Here is a 14,169-nt window from a genome sequence, read left to right on the forward strand (position 1 = left end):
TTGTGACTGGCTTCTTGCCCTTTGCATAATGTTTCCAAGGTTCATCCATGCTGTAGCATGTATCAGCACAGGACTCCTTTATATGGCAGAGAAGATTCCATTGTGTAGGTGTGCCATATTTTGGATAGACACTGTGGCATGTCTACACAGTGTTGTTTCCACCTTTTAGTTATTAGGAATAATGTTGTGATAAGTTTTCACGGGCATGTTTTTGCATGGACATAGGTTTCTGTCTTTCTTGGGTGTATGCCTATGAGTGATAGTGCTGACTCACCTGGTACCTCTGTGGCGACCATGCTCAGGAACTGCCAGGCTGTCTTCCACAGTGGCTGCCCCATCTTACATTCTCTACCATCAGCCCCACATACGGTGTCTACTGCGCTTATGGGGTAAACTGGACGTGACCAGGGCTGTCTCATTCCCCACTGTGTCTCCAGGCCCGGGGTAGCCAGCCCTATAGCAGGTGCTTGAGAGATGCAGACTGAGCCAATGAGAATGTGAAGGAATGGGTTCTGTTGACTGTGCTTGCCCACAGATCTGACTCTAGACTTCCCTTCAGTCCCTGTCCATACAGTATTCCTTGTGATCCTGTGTCTGACCCTTGTCAGGCAGTCGTGAGCTGCTTCTTGGGGCTCCCATGCTGTTTGGCACTCATTATTTATGAATCCTCCTTCCCGGAGGCTGAGCGTCCTTCCAGGGTTAAGAGGGCGTCTTAGTCATTTCTGCATCATCAGTCTCTAATGCAGGGCTTGGCACAGCATGGGTGCTCTTTGGGGAGAGTGGGGAGTCACTCCAGCTCTCAGGAGAGGGGAGCCATCAGGGGGAAAGCGCCCCCCAGGAGTGGCTGTTTCAGGAGGTCAGTGAGGCAAAGAAAAGGGGACTGAGGCCTCGCAGAGGGTGGAAACACTGCCGCCAAATCTCCAGGTCTTGGGCTGTCTACATGGGGAGAGGAGACTAGAGTGTCCTGGTCCTCCTCAAACCATGGGTGGCCACCATCTTCACTGCTTTTCTGGAGCTGGGGGTGTCCAGGCACTGAGAATGGTTCTGGATAGGGACAGAACCCAGGGCCTGGGAGCTGCTAAGTCTAGACATGATAGAGGACTCCATGGATTTTCTCTAGGGTGTGTATAGGGCACCATGGAGTGAGGAGGCCTGTGTGCAACGGGCTCGTGGTTTTTAACATGGCAAGTGACTTGCGAACCATTGGGGTGTGATGTGCCAGTTTTGTGTATGATTTGTATGGAGCCCTATTTCTTCCACAGGCCATTTGTAAATTATTTACATGTAATTTTTCTGTTTGTGTAATATTCTTCATTTCTGTTCCCAAACCTCCAGTCCCCAAAAGCTGCTCACCAGTTCCCCCTCAGCCTTATCACACTTTCCACAGAGCAGAGTAAATAATCCTGATTTCTGTAATCCATGAACAGAGTAGGTTTATTTTGAACAGAAGCCCAGACGCTCAGGGCAGAGGCCCTGGAGCCCCAGTGGGACAGGGCTTGGCAAGAGGGACTTCTGGGAGGTGGAGTCAGCCCACAACTCCTCTGTCTATGAGCTCCTGAGCCCAGGGCCTCCAAGTCAGCTGGGGCAGCCCCACATCACTGTCATATCAGACCTAAAGCAAGAGGAGCTAAAGGGAGGGGGAACAGGAAGGGGCGGCTATGTACAGAAGGGGTTGGGTGGCGGCGGGACTGATTCCATTGAGCAAATGATATCTGTTTTTGGTTTTCCATCTGTCCAGTAAACATTCCATATCCTTTTGCCCTTTGTTCTAGGCATTTGCCTGACATCACCTGCCAATGTGAGCTCAGGAGAAAGATTTACTCTCATAGTTTGAGTTCAACATACCTGAGACAGTAAATCTACTGCCCAAAGGCCACCGCTTGATTCTCTGTGCTGAGAGGACATTGGCAGGTCCTGACAGATCCTGAAATCGTGGCTCTTAACTTTGAAATTCAGAGTGGGATTTGGGGGTGTCTCCTTTTGATATTTGCAGTGGTGCATGTTTCAGGTGGTGTTAAAGGAAATTCACTCTTCTTAGGGGCATGAAAGCCTGAAGTAAGGGCAGTGTGGAGCCTGTGGTGGGAGAGGAGCTGGCTTTGTGAGGAAACTTCCATGGGATGATCCACAGAGCAGAACTGTGGTGTGTCCATTTGACCTTCTGGGGGTTATTGTCATTCTGGGGTTAGGAGCAACGCATTCTCTTTCTCTGCTGTCCCTCCCCACCATCCCGGCCTAGCTGAGGGTCTGCACACAGCTGAGTGGAAGGTGACTTATGAGGCAAAGGAGGGGTCCGAGGGGCAGCTCAGTTCCCAAGGAGGGAACACTGGAGGGGAATGTGGAGTCAATACAGGGAGGTGGGGTTTTGGAACATCCTTGTCTTTAGCTCTGATGGGAGTGTGACATCCAGGGCCATGGGGCTGAGGCCCTGTCTCCTGGATGTCTGGGACTGTGCTAACACTTGTGACTGGAGGAGCTACCCCCAGCCCCTAGTTTCGTGCTGGAGTTACGCCCGCTCCCACAGCTCAGTAGCCCCTGGGGCTCGCAGGGGACATACAGTTCACCAGTGCCCACGATGCTGCAGCCCCCACTACTCCTGAGGACACCAGTGCTGAGGACAGGTGTGCTGACCCCACATGGCTCGTACAGGATGGCGCCTTTGGAGCTGCTCACCGCTGTGGGAACAGGAAGGGATGCTCAGGGCCCCACACGGTGTGGCTCTCAGTGTACTGCCCTGAAACCCCTCAGCCAGGCCGTTCTTCCCACCTGCTGCCACTCACCTCTATGGACACCCCATTCCAGCCTCCAGCTTCTGTGTCTCCCACCCTAGTCACACAAAGTACTTGCAAGGTCCCCATGCACCTCTCTCCTTTCCCTAGAGCCTGGGCCAGGCCAGGCCAGATTCAGCTTCACCCTTTCTCAGTTTCTACTGGTCCCTCCTTCCTGAGCTTGCTTCAAATCCTCTTCTTCTAGAAGAGCATCCTCTTGTCAGGGTGGTTCTTTGTGGCTTCTGGGCCCCGAAGCACTTGGACCATGCTGTTGCAAATCTGCTCCTAGTCTGACTCCCAAAATATTTGGATAGCCCTTTCCATCAGCCTGGGAGCTCACGGCAGACAGAGCTCTTCCTTTGGGGTAGGGGTCTGGGAAGGGGTGGTGTGGACTGCCTGTATTGGAGTGATCAATCCCCAAGACCCCAGAGCCAGTGGGGCACGGCTCATCTACTTACAGATATTCACGGGCCCGATGCCTTCGCACAGCCTGGGGATGTGAAAAAAGACAGGTAACTACATCAAACAGATGCAGGTAAATGCAGCATCTCCCCGCTCTTGCCCTTACTGTGGGCCATGTGCTGCTGTGGGTTTTCAATGACCGGGGTGGGGGACGGGGTGAGAGATACTAGCAGCCGCCGCCAGAGGGCTGGGTGATGGTCACACCTGGTGCCCATCTTTGACCCCTCCCAGAGGAGCTCACCTGTGCTCCTCGCCCTCCAGCAGGCGCCTGTAGGTGGCGATCTCAATGTCCAGGCCCAGCTTGGAGTTCATCACCTCCTGGTACTCCTTGAGCAGGCAGGCCATGTCCTGCTTGGCCTTCTGCAGAGCCTCCTCCAGCCCTGCCAGCTTGCACTTGGCATCATTGAGAGCCGCCTCGCCCTGCTGCTCTGCCTCGGTTATGGCACCCTCAAGTTTGCAGCGCTGTGGGAGGGGCACAGAAAACATCACTGGGGGCCCTGGAGCCCCAAGCCAGACTTGCAGAAGAGCAGAGAGAACATGGGGGTGGCTACGTGCCAGGCTTACATTTGCTGCAAGCTTCCTCCTAGGATTGTGACATCTGGTTCCTCCAGGGAACTGGGATGGGTTTTCTGTCTAAAATACCTCCAAGAGAGCTGGGATTTTCCTCTTAAGTATGCTGAGAATTTCTGTGGGGCTAATAGGTTTTAAATGCCTAGCTGGTCTTCCCTACCCCAGGAGAATGGAGTGGGTCTGATTTTATGAACAATTCAGAGTCATCTTGAATTTCAGGATCACAGAATCACAGTCTTTGGGTCTGAAGGGACCATGGAGAACATCTTTTCTATCCTTGCACCTAGTGAACCATCCTTGCTTTTCATCTTTGACGTTGGTCACCTCGTTTCTGTTGGGGACCTGACTATTTCCTGTGGCTGCTCATCCTGCTGTGGGTCAGCCCTTTTGTGGAAAGGGCTTGCTTCTGCTTGAGCAAGGCAGCACAAGTTTATTCCCTCTTCAACAGCACTCACAGCAGGGACTGAACCCGCCCTGCACGGCACAGACTGGCAGTCAGCCTAGGATGCCTCTCGCAGCGAGGAGGTCCTCCCTGGCCTCACCTGGGCTTTGACATTCTCGATTTCTTGCTGCAGCCGCTGGATCAGCTTGTTCATTTCCAGGATCTCGTTCTTACGGTTGCGGAGGTTGTCACAGTGGTTCCCAGCTGTGACTCTTAGCTCCTCATACTGCCAGGACAGAGAAGTCAGAGCCGCAGGCACGGCAAGGTGGCATCTCCTAGCCTCCTTTCTCACTGTTCCCAGTCTTTTCTCCCATGACTTCCTAGTTCAGGTGCTCTCTGGTTCTCATACTGGTTCTGCTCCTTTACCTTCTTCCACTTCTTGGCAATTTTGGGGTCCTTTATGTGGGCTGCTCCTGATTCCCATCTCACCCCATCCCCAGTTCCAGGCTTGTTAGATTATTCTCCAGCCTCTGAGATCCCCTCCTCTGTTTAGCTGTTCTGTGTCTGGTCCTTTTCTCTGTCCCAGAGCCCAAGTTCGCCCGAGGGCTCTCTCCCTTTTAGATATGCCTCTGGATCTTGGAAGGGGTTTCTGTGCTCAGCCTGGGTTGCCTAACAGACCAAGGACTGCCCAGCGAGATGGGTCTGCCCATCAGGATGAAAACATTTGTATGTTTTCTCTAAAAACAATTTAAAAAAATGCAATTTATGTCCTACCTTGAGGTAACACTTTTTTATAAAAACCTTTGCACTCTGAATCCAATTTCTGAATAGTGTGCACAGATTACATTTGTAAATTTTAAAAAATTAGCTGATTTTAGATTTTTCTGATAGTGGGTGGGAGCATATTATATAGAAAATGCAAAACGAGAGATAAGCACATAATCACACTCATTGGCTCTTTTGTTATTTGGTTACAGTAGGAAAGTCTGCAGTTGCCCAATAAATATCCATTCTTCTCTTCTTAAAACAGAACCCCTGGCTGGGCACAGTGACTGGCACCTGTAATGCCAGCATTTTGGGAGGCCGAGGCAGGCAGATCATTTGAGGTCAAGAGTTCAAGACCAGCCTGGCCAACCTGGCCAACATGGTGAAACTCCTTCGCTACTAAAAATACACAAATTAGTTGGGCATGGTGGTGCATGCTTGTAATCCCAGCTACTTGGGAGGCTGAGGCGGGAGGATCACTTGAACCTGGGAGGCAGAGGTTGCAGTGGTGCAAGATTGCACCACTCACTGCACTCCAGCCTGGGCAATAGAGCAAGACTCCATCTCAAAAAACAAAAACAACAACAACAAACAAAAACCAAACAACAACAACAACAAAAACCCAGAACCAAAGAGAACCCTGCTTTTATTTAGGGTAACCATGAGCCCAGATAAGAGAATATTTCTCAGCTTTCCAATCAATGAGATCTATGGCCATGGCTGGGCAGGGCTTCTGGGTAAGCTCTCTAAAGGAGGGAATGACCCAGTTGGTTTTTTTCCCCTCTGTTCTCCTTGCTGCCTGGCATAAGCATGTAAGACTGGAGGTGCTGCAGCTGTCTTGGAACGTGAGGCCACCAAGAGGATGAAGCATGTATTACAGATGGCAGAATGGTGAGCTAGAAGGATCCTGGGTCCCTGATGATGTCACAGAACCTCTGTGTCATCCTGAGCAGTCTATTTTGTACTTCAAGCTACTTGAGAAAAAAGTAAAAATTCAATTTTAACTACTTTTTTTTTTTTTTAAGAATTTCTGATCCTGGTAGCCAAATGCAGTCCTTAACTAATAGAATTGTCTCTACAATTCTGACTTAGCAGGATGGGAAAATGAGGTGATTGTAATCCTGAACCCAACCTAGCTGATGGTGGTTGCCAGGGGCAACCAGAGGACGGGCCAGCCAGAGTGAAACCTGGCCGTGGGTGGGCCACAGACGGGTTCACCAGGAGCTGACTCCAGGTCAAGGTTTCATACTTCCAACCACCATGGAGCTCCAGAAAATAGGTAGAGCATCACTTTGGGCACTCCCTGGGTAGTGGCACCCGCTGCCTTCAAAACAAAACCAAACGACTTAGCACAGCCCTGCAGGTATACTGTGACCTGGCCTCAAGACACCCCTCTAGCCCGGTCTCCACAGCACATGGCACTCCAGGCCCCTCGCTTTCTGCTGCTGTGTCCTAGCACCCGCTGCTCAGCCTGGCACACCCTCCCCCCATCTGCCCATTGAATCTTATTTGTCCTTCAAGATTAGATCAAATGACAACACCTTTGCCTTTGCAGACACAATTTGTTCCCTCTGTCATCAAACTCCCTTTACCTGCTGCTCCACCTTTGCAATCACTTCCTGCTAGCTGGTGTTTTGGTTTGGGAAGCGCATCTCTGCTGGCCACCCTCCCTACCCTTCCCCTGGTTTATTTTCTTCCTAGCACTTGGTATCACCATCTAACAAACATCCACTGCACTTATGTGCCTTGTTCATCATCCATCCCCCTGGCCCTTCAACCCCACCCTGGCCCCCAACTTGTCTCTGGAATGAAAGCGACATGAAGGCAAGGACTAGTGTCTATTCTGTTCCCTGCTGTGTCTCCAGCTTCTAGAACTGTGCTTGGCACGTGGTGGATGCTGAACACACAGTGTTGAATGAGTGGGCCAATGAGTGCTTGCATGCTTGGTGCCTTCCATAGGCAGGGCAAGAGAGGGTGAGCCGATGATATTTGTTAAATCTAATTACCCTTAGGGCCCCCCTGCCCTCCAAGCAAGCCCCTAGTTATTAAGTCTGAGGCCATCTTAATCACTGTTTCTGCTCTACCATTAGTAGCCACCCCATGCCACCAGCCTCCTCCCACGCCTCGAAGCTTAGAGCCCTCTTTGCCATCACCACCAATTAGTATTTATTGAATGCTGCCTACAGGAGCACTTCCGGTGAGTCTTCAGGTACAAACAGCCAGGCGCCCTGGCACCCTGATGACAGGCCTGGGTTGTTCGGGGAAGGAGGTGTCCCTCCCATGTGCTCTGCAGGGATATGGCCTGGGGCCTTGCAGAAACAAAGCAGCTGGGCTTTATGGGATTCTCTGTGTCTGTGGCATGGCGCGGCTCTCATTAACTCCTCACCCACTTCTGTGGGGAAGGAGTCTGGGGGTCCTCCCCTCTCCTGTCTCTTTGTCACCTCTCCAGTCTCCCTGCCCCCACCCCCTGGGCCTCACCCGGCACTGGTACCAGGCCTCTGCTTCGGCTTTGCTGCGGCTGGCAATGTCGTCATACTGGGCCTTGATCTCAGCAACGATGCCGTCCACGTCCAGCTCCCGGCTGTTGTCCATCTTCACAATGACCGAGGTCTCAGAGATCTGAGACTGGAGCAGGCAGATCTCCTGTGGGGAGGGCCCAGGTGAGAAGGAGTGAACTCTCTGAGCTTCCAGGGGCAGAAGAAGGGGAGAACCAGTTCTGACCTTCCCAGAGCAGAGTGCATAGAACTCTGCTATGGCTGTTCTGGGCTTCAGTCACCAACTGACTCCTTGTCCCCACCCTCTGGTTGCCCAGAGCTTGGTGGAGACTTTCCCAGAGGGGCCTGTGAGCCATGGCCTGGATGATCCAACTTCTGTGATTCTCACTGCCTGAGAACCGTCTCTCCAGTGTGGACCTCTTCTCATGCTTGCCCTGAAATGTACCCACCGGGCGGCCACTCTGCTGCCCTCTCGCTCCCTTGGCTCCAGCCCAGACTAACCACCCAAGGGCAGGGCTGTGGGTACCTCCTCATACAGGCCTTTCAGGAAGTCGATCTCCTGCACGAGTGCCTCTGCGTTGGTCTCCAGGTCAGCCTTCATCAGGAAGGCTGTGTCCACATCCTGCAGCAGAGCAGGGACAGAATGTGGCCTGGCTGGGCCACCTTACAGGCGAGCTGGTGGCAGGGGGAAGGTGTGGGGCTCACCTTTCCTCACAGACCCCCCACGGGCAGTGAAGGGGTGATGGAGCCAAGGTGGGAAAAAGGGGTCCCTAGTCCCGGGACCCCAGGCCTGGCTTCCTGATGGGAAAGGACCTGAAGGGAGTGGGGCTTAAATGAGCCTTGGCAACAGCCCTTCAGAGCCCGCTTTGCAGAGTCTGGGCCTGGAAATACCTGGCTATCTGTCTGAGGAACCATAGCGATTGTTGTCATGTTTGGGGGCTTGCAGCACAGCTTTTGAGCTTTTGTTTTGATTTGGCATTGGCGTCTATCCCGTCTCCAGCTGCTCGGGCAGGGGTAGACATGACTTTAACCCAGCTTGGGCCTGTATGAGTCGGGAAGTGGAGGCCAGGCCAATGGCTGGCCTTTTGCAAGGGGACAAGGTCGGGGGAGAGGAGGCTGGCCTTCCTCATTCTCAGGGTTAGTGGGGCTGGCACAGGAGTCCGAGGGGCGAGAAACCCTTTTTCAGGGTGGGTGGGCTGCAGACACGTTTGGACTCAGTTCAGGGCTAGGTGGCCTGGGGCAAGGCAGTCCAGCTCAGGGGCTCTGCCTGTCTGAGCATCATCCTCACCTTCTTCAAGGCAACAAACTCATTCTCGACACAGGGACGCAGGGAGAGCTCTTCTTCATATCTGATGGAAAGGGCAGGAAAAAAATGCTTTAGTCGGGCTTGTGGATTTTGGAAGAGATCTTGGCATTAGGCCTTTGGGGGCGACTCTGCCTGTCACTGACTGAATGCCCTGGGGAGTGCCCAGGTCCAGCCCTGTCTTGGCACCTCTAGCTCCTCCACCCACTTGAGATGGGTGAGTAGCCACTTTTCAAGCTTACTCTTCTCCCCGTTCCTCAGGAGCCTGTTCCCGCGATGAGTCCTCTGGGAAGTCCTCCTTAAAGCTACCTTCATTCTACCTTGCTGCCGAGGAGGTTCACTTCACCTAGTGGCCTCCCCTGGGAAGGTGGAAGAAGGCTGTGCTGCTGGCCTGGCTGTTTTTTCTGAGTCACTGGAATTCCCAGCTGACCCGTGCATCCTCCTCGTTGGGAGGGTTCAGAGCCTGGCCTCTACCTGTGGTCCATTTGCAGAGGTAGCAATTATCCATTTTACCAGACCCACAGAGACAGCCACGCTATTTCCTCAAGCTCCTTGGGGCTCCTCAGCCCACTCACCATTCTCCTAAGGCAGAGGGAATTGGTCAGGGGGTTCAGTTTGATGAGCAGCATCAATCCATTAAAAGCTTCTCTGCTTCATCATGCCCATCTCTCTTTTTTTCCCAGCAGAACTGCTGCAGCACTGGCCCTGGACTCTGGAGCCTAGTCCCCTGGGTTTGAATCCTGGCTCTGTCCTATGCAAGCTGTAGGCAAGTTGGGTAAGTGACTTGGCCTTTCTGCCTCATCATGCACAGCTTCATCATCCATAGATAACACTATGTTTTGCCTCACAGGGCTGTTGTGGGCTAACATGTCATATGCATTAATACCTGAAGAGCACTAGGACAGTGCCTGGCACAGGCTCTGTACTGTGAAAGTGTTTGCTATTATTCTTAAAATACCAGTTTGATCTCATCCTTCTCCGATTGTCTCATGTTTAAAAGTCAAAGTTCTCATCTTGAGCTGCAAATCCTGTCTCTTAATCTCACCTTGCTACTCACTCCTCAAGAAAGGCATTGCTTCTGCTGAGAGGCTGGCCTCCACCCCTCCCACAGCCTCACTGCATCTCACCTGTCACAGTCTGCTAGAGTTGCCCCCTTCACTTGGCACGCCCTGCCTCTTCCTTGTCACCCATTCCTGTCCTTTCCCCATTTCCAAAATGGAGGATAATGCCATTGGAATGAGCCATTATCCTCCAAGGGCCAGAGCAAATGGCACCTCCTCCAGGAAGGCTTCCTGGACTCCTGTTTCCTCCCTTTCTTGGGATTTCTCCCGCTTCTTCTCTGTTTGTGTGTAGGTGCAGGTGGTCTGTGCACACTGGACTGGGAAAGAGCTAGCCTTTTTTCTTTCCATAGCACCCACACTTTCTAGCACAGTGTCTGGCATTGAGTAGGCATGTGGTTGACACCTGCAGTGAGTGTCCCCAATGTGGTTCCACTCCACTGACCCAAACCCTTATGACCTGTTGCTCTCAGTATATTTGCCGTGTTTCTCCTCAATAAAAAGACACCTGTTTCAACTCGCCTGCCTCTAACATGCACTCCCATAGGACACTGGACTGTCACGAGGCACTGGATTCTCATGGGGCACTGGACTCCCATGGGGCACTGGGCCCAGGACTTGGTGAGACAATTTATCTGGGCCTCAGCCTCTTGCAAGCACTTAATTACCATATGCTTATCAACCACCTACTCCAAGTTGTGAATCAGACCTGGAGCTCGTCCTCAGGGGGAGCAAGTGTAGCAGAAGAGAAAACAGGAACCACAAAGAACTGGGAAGTGAGGCAGAAGGAGCTAGAGCCTGATATGCAGGGAAGGGGCAGAAGGGCTCTGCAGGAAGCCAGAGTTGGGGGTGAGAGAAAAGGTGGGCTGTGGTAGCTTGGACGTGGTGCAGAGAGATGCTGAAAGGGGTGTGCCAGGCAGCAGGAGCAGCAGGAACAAAAGCCAGGAGGGAAGAGGACTGGGGATCTGTCTATGGAACAGGAAGTAGTTCAGGATCTGCAAAGGCAGAACAGGCGGTTTCAGCCGAAACCTGGAACTCCAGAAGCCACACATGAGAGAGCTTGTTTTACAGAGAGAGAGTTCCTGAGGGCCTTATTTAGGTGGAGTAGTGGGGAGAGAGATTGCAATACACAGTCTCAGAGCTCCCACCGTGTGCCAAGTGGGGTGCCCTGCTGACAGGATCCCACCTAACTGTTCTGCCACCCAATGAACTAGGTTTAGGCTCCCCATTTTATAAATGGAACCGGCCTGGACTGTTTCTGTCCCTTGCCCCAGGTCCCCCAGTAGGGTGAAAGCAGCACTGACTCACTTTTTCTTGTAGCCCTCCAGTGCATCCTGGAGGCTGCAGAGCTCTGACTCTAGCCTCACGCGGTCCCCAGACACACAATCCAGCTGCCGCCGAAGGGCGCTGATATAGCCCTCGAAGATGGGCTCGATGTTGGTCTGGCAGCACCTCTGCTGCTGCATGAAGTTCCACTTGGTCTCCAGCAGCTTGTTCTTCTGCTCCAGGTAACGGACCTGCAGCCAAGAGTGGAATGTCAACAGGCAGCAGAGATCCTGGGGACCATGGCTTAGAGAGGGCAATGGAATGAGTTTGTGCCCTCTCTCCCAACACATGGCTACCACTGCACTAGATTTGCAAAAATCAGGGTCTCTGCATAGACTGGCATCTGAGGGTATGTTTCTCTGTGTCTCCCCTGCCTGGGGGAGCCTAGTGGACCCCTACCTTCCACTCAGAGGTTGTGTGTTGTAGTGGACAGCACTTCTCCAAGAGGCCTGGGCAATCCCTGTTTCAGCACTGCCTGCCTGCCTGTCTCTATCCTCATGACCTTGACTGAGACATCCTGTCCCTTCAAGCCTTGCTTTGCTTCCCAAAGCTCCTACTTGGGACAGTGTATGGGAAGAGACTCTGTTAACTTCACACTAATGTCAGAGGATGTGAAGATTGGGGATCAAGGCTTTCCTTTATGACAGCCTAGGGAACTCAGGGGAAAAGTCAGATCAAGGAGCTCTAAGCTCTTTTCACTTACTGTGCTGCATCCTACATGGCTGTATCTGAAAAAAAGTCCAGGTTACAGTAATGTGGATAGCTGCTGGCCACCTCCTCCCGTTTCGTGAGGTAGAAACTGAGATTAGGAGTTGAGTAAGTTGACCATGGCCACCCGGCTGGACATTGACAAAGGGAACGTCCTTGCTCTGGAATTTTCTATATTGTGCATTGTCTGTCAAGAAAACTGCAGAAGTAGCATTGCCTTACTTCTGGTCAGTGGCTACATCAACAGGAGGCGCCCAGCCTAACAGAAGGTGGTGTGATGTTTTTGCTAATCAGGGCCCATTTGTTGGAATAAGTTTATAGCCAGAACTTAATAAGCTTTAGAAATAAAACTGTGAGTTTGACTAAACAAGTTCCTCTGTGAAGCACTTTGGCATATATTACCTCCCCTAATCTCCCGCCGTCACTCCTCCCCTTCCTCACTGGGCAGCATCGTCCAGAGGCCAAGAGGTGAATGGCTTGCACAGGGATTCCGGGTATAGGAGGAGAGTCAACGCCAGTGGCCAGGGCTCCTGACCTCCGGCCCAGGACTCTTGCCCCTAAACCTTGGGGTCACCAGAAACACGAGCTCAAACTGTGGAATGAATCCTGACGCCAACAGCCTCCCTCGGGCGTGGGATGGGCCCAGGGGCTGCTGAGGGATGGCAGGCCAGTTCAGCACCTTCTGAAGGCACGCCTTCCTAGCAGCCTTTCAGTGGCTCTGGGGTTGACAGATGTCAGACTTTCGTGACCGTCACCTTGCACCTCTAGCTCTGACTGTCCGCTTTCCTTTCATCCCAGGCTTAAACTGATGGGAAATTCTGGGGTCACAGTGCCCATCCTCACCTTCGGGCTCAAGGGTTGTGACCCAGTTCAGGCACACAGAAGACAGTTCTACTGTTAAAGCCTCATCAGGAAGGGCATTCATTTCTCTGCCTCTCTGATCATTCCTTTCAGTATTGCTTTGGAAGTTCCTCTTACAGTCTGACCTCAGGCAACCTTGGCGATTGGTGATTTTGTCAGATAATATTCAGGGAAAGAGGATATATTTTTAAAAAGACAAGGAAGCAGAAATGTTTAGTGTGGAGTCTGATCTAACTGGCTTTCAAAGGCTGGTGGTCATGGAATGTGAGAGAGGCCACTGGACAAACTGAGGCTTCCTCAATATCAGTCTCCTCCTCCTGGTTCCCTTGGACCAGAACGAGACCAGACCTCAGATCTGCAGTGGGTCATCCCATGGCCCTGGGCCACTGCCCCCTTACCTTGTTGATGAAAGATGCGAAGCGGTTATTGAGGCACTTGATCTGCTCCTTCTCATCCCTCTTTACCCTCTGCACGGTGGGGTCGATGTCCAGTGCCAGTGGGACCAGCAGGCTCTCATTGATGGTGACAGGGGTGATGCAGGCAGAAGGCCCACAGGTGGCCCCCAGTCGGTACCCGAAGCCAGGAAGGGTACCTCCACACCTGGAGGCTACCCGGGGCCTCCCAAAGCCCACATTGCACAGGCTCCGTGAGCCGAGGCAGCCCAGAGCTCGGAGGCCCCCACCACCCCCGGGCCTGCATGGCCCCTTGCTCACTGCATAGTGAGTGACCATCCGGGGCATGACAGCCGAGTATGAGCTGAAACTCTGACCGCCACACCTGGAGCCTGGCTGGAAGGAGTGGTACGACATGGCAGGAGAGAGAGGCAGAGAAATGGGGCCCTGGAGGAAAGAACAGGGGGCAGGATGATCAAGTCATGGCTCAGCTTCCCCCTTTTATCTGGTAGGGGGATGAAGGGCTGAACTGGGCCAAACCCCAAATCACCATTAAACTAGGTTTATGAGCTTGGGATATTGGCAGTGCTAAGTAGCAAGGTGGATAATTAGGGTAGCGAAGAGCAAAGAGAAGGGGCCAATGGTCAGTGCTGGTGGGCCCTATAAAAATCCTATTTGTCCTCCTTCCTTGATTGTGGGGGTGATGAAAGGGGCCAACCAGACAGATATGTTCCATGTATCCAGTGGCTCAGCCTCAAGGAAAGAGACTAGATGAGTCAGGAAGTTCCCAGGACTTTTGGGGTGGGAGAAGCCTCCCTACAACAGGCCAGACTTTAACCCTCCTGAGCTCTAGCTCAGTGACCCACTGTCCCATGGGGGTCTTGAAGGTAGACAGATACAGCTTAAGGATCTAGTCTTTTTTTGCAGATCCTTCCAACCCAAGTGCCCTCTGTGGGCTCCTAGATGAGTCAGGAAGTTCCCAGGAGGAAGGCTTTTGGGGTGGGAGAAGCCTCCCTACAACAGGCCAGACTTTAACCCTCCTGAGCTCTAGCTCAGTGACCCACTGTCCCATGGGGGTCTTG

The 14,169-nt window shown here is 52.6% G+C and overlaps 1 protein-coding gene across 1 annotated transcript; it reads right to left on the reverse strand.

The window, feature by feature from the left end:
* Positions 1 to 1,401: 1,401 nt before the first annotated feature.
* KRT82 (keratin 82) lies at positions 1,402 to 13,584 on the reverse strand. Its single transcript, XM_050748760.1, has 9 exons — positions 13,094 to 13,584; positions 11,109 to 11,317; positions 8,728 to 8,788; positions 7,966 to 8,061; positions 7,423 to 7,587; positions 4,340 to 4,465; positions 3,469 to 3,689; positions 3,224 to 3,255; positions 1,402 to 2,672 (listed from the first exon to the last, which is right to left on the reverse strand). Exons 1-9 carry the CDS (start codon positions 13,502 to 13,504, stop codon positions 2,452 to 2,454), a joined length of 1,542 nt encoding a protein of 513 aa, XP_050604717.1. The 5' UTR covers positions 13,505 to 13,584; the 3' UTR covers positions 1,402 to 2,451.
* Between the last annotated feature and the right edge of the window lie 585 nt (positions 13,585 to 14,169).

The sequence above is a fragment of the Macaca thibetana genome, chromosome 11 (assembly GCF_024542745.1).
Source record: "Macaca thibetana thibetana isolate TM-01 chromosome 11, ASM2454274v1, whole genome shotgun sequence".
In the NCBI taxonomy this organism is placed as follows: Eukaryota; Metazoa; Chordata; class Mammalia; order Primates; family Cercopithecidae; genus Macaca; species Macaca thibetana.

Bases quoted from the DNA above. Each gene is read 5' to 3' on its own strand.
- KRT82 (XM_050748760.1), bottom strand. From the start codon at position 13,504: ATGTCGTACCACTCCTTCCAGCCAGGCTCCAGGTGTGGCGGTCAGAGT. The intron at 11,318-13,093 runs GTAAGGGGGCAG...TCTTGGCTGCAG, and splicing joins TCGCATCTTTCATCAACAAG to GTCCGTTACCTGGAGCAGAA. The intron at 7,588-7,965 runs GTACCCACAGCC...CCCTCCCCACAG, and splicing joins TGAAAGGCCTGTATGAGGAG to GAGATCTGCCTGCTCCAGTC.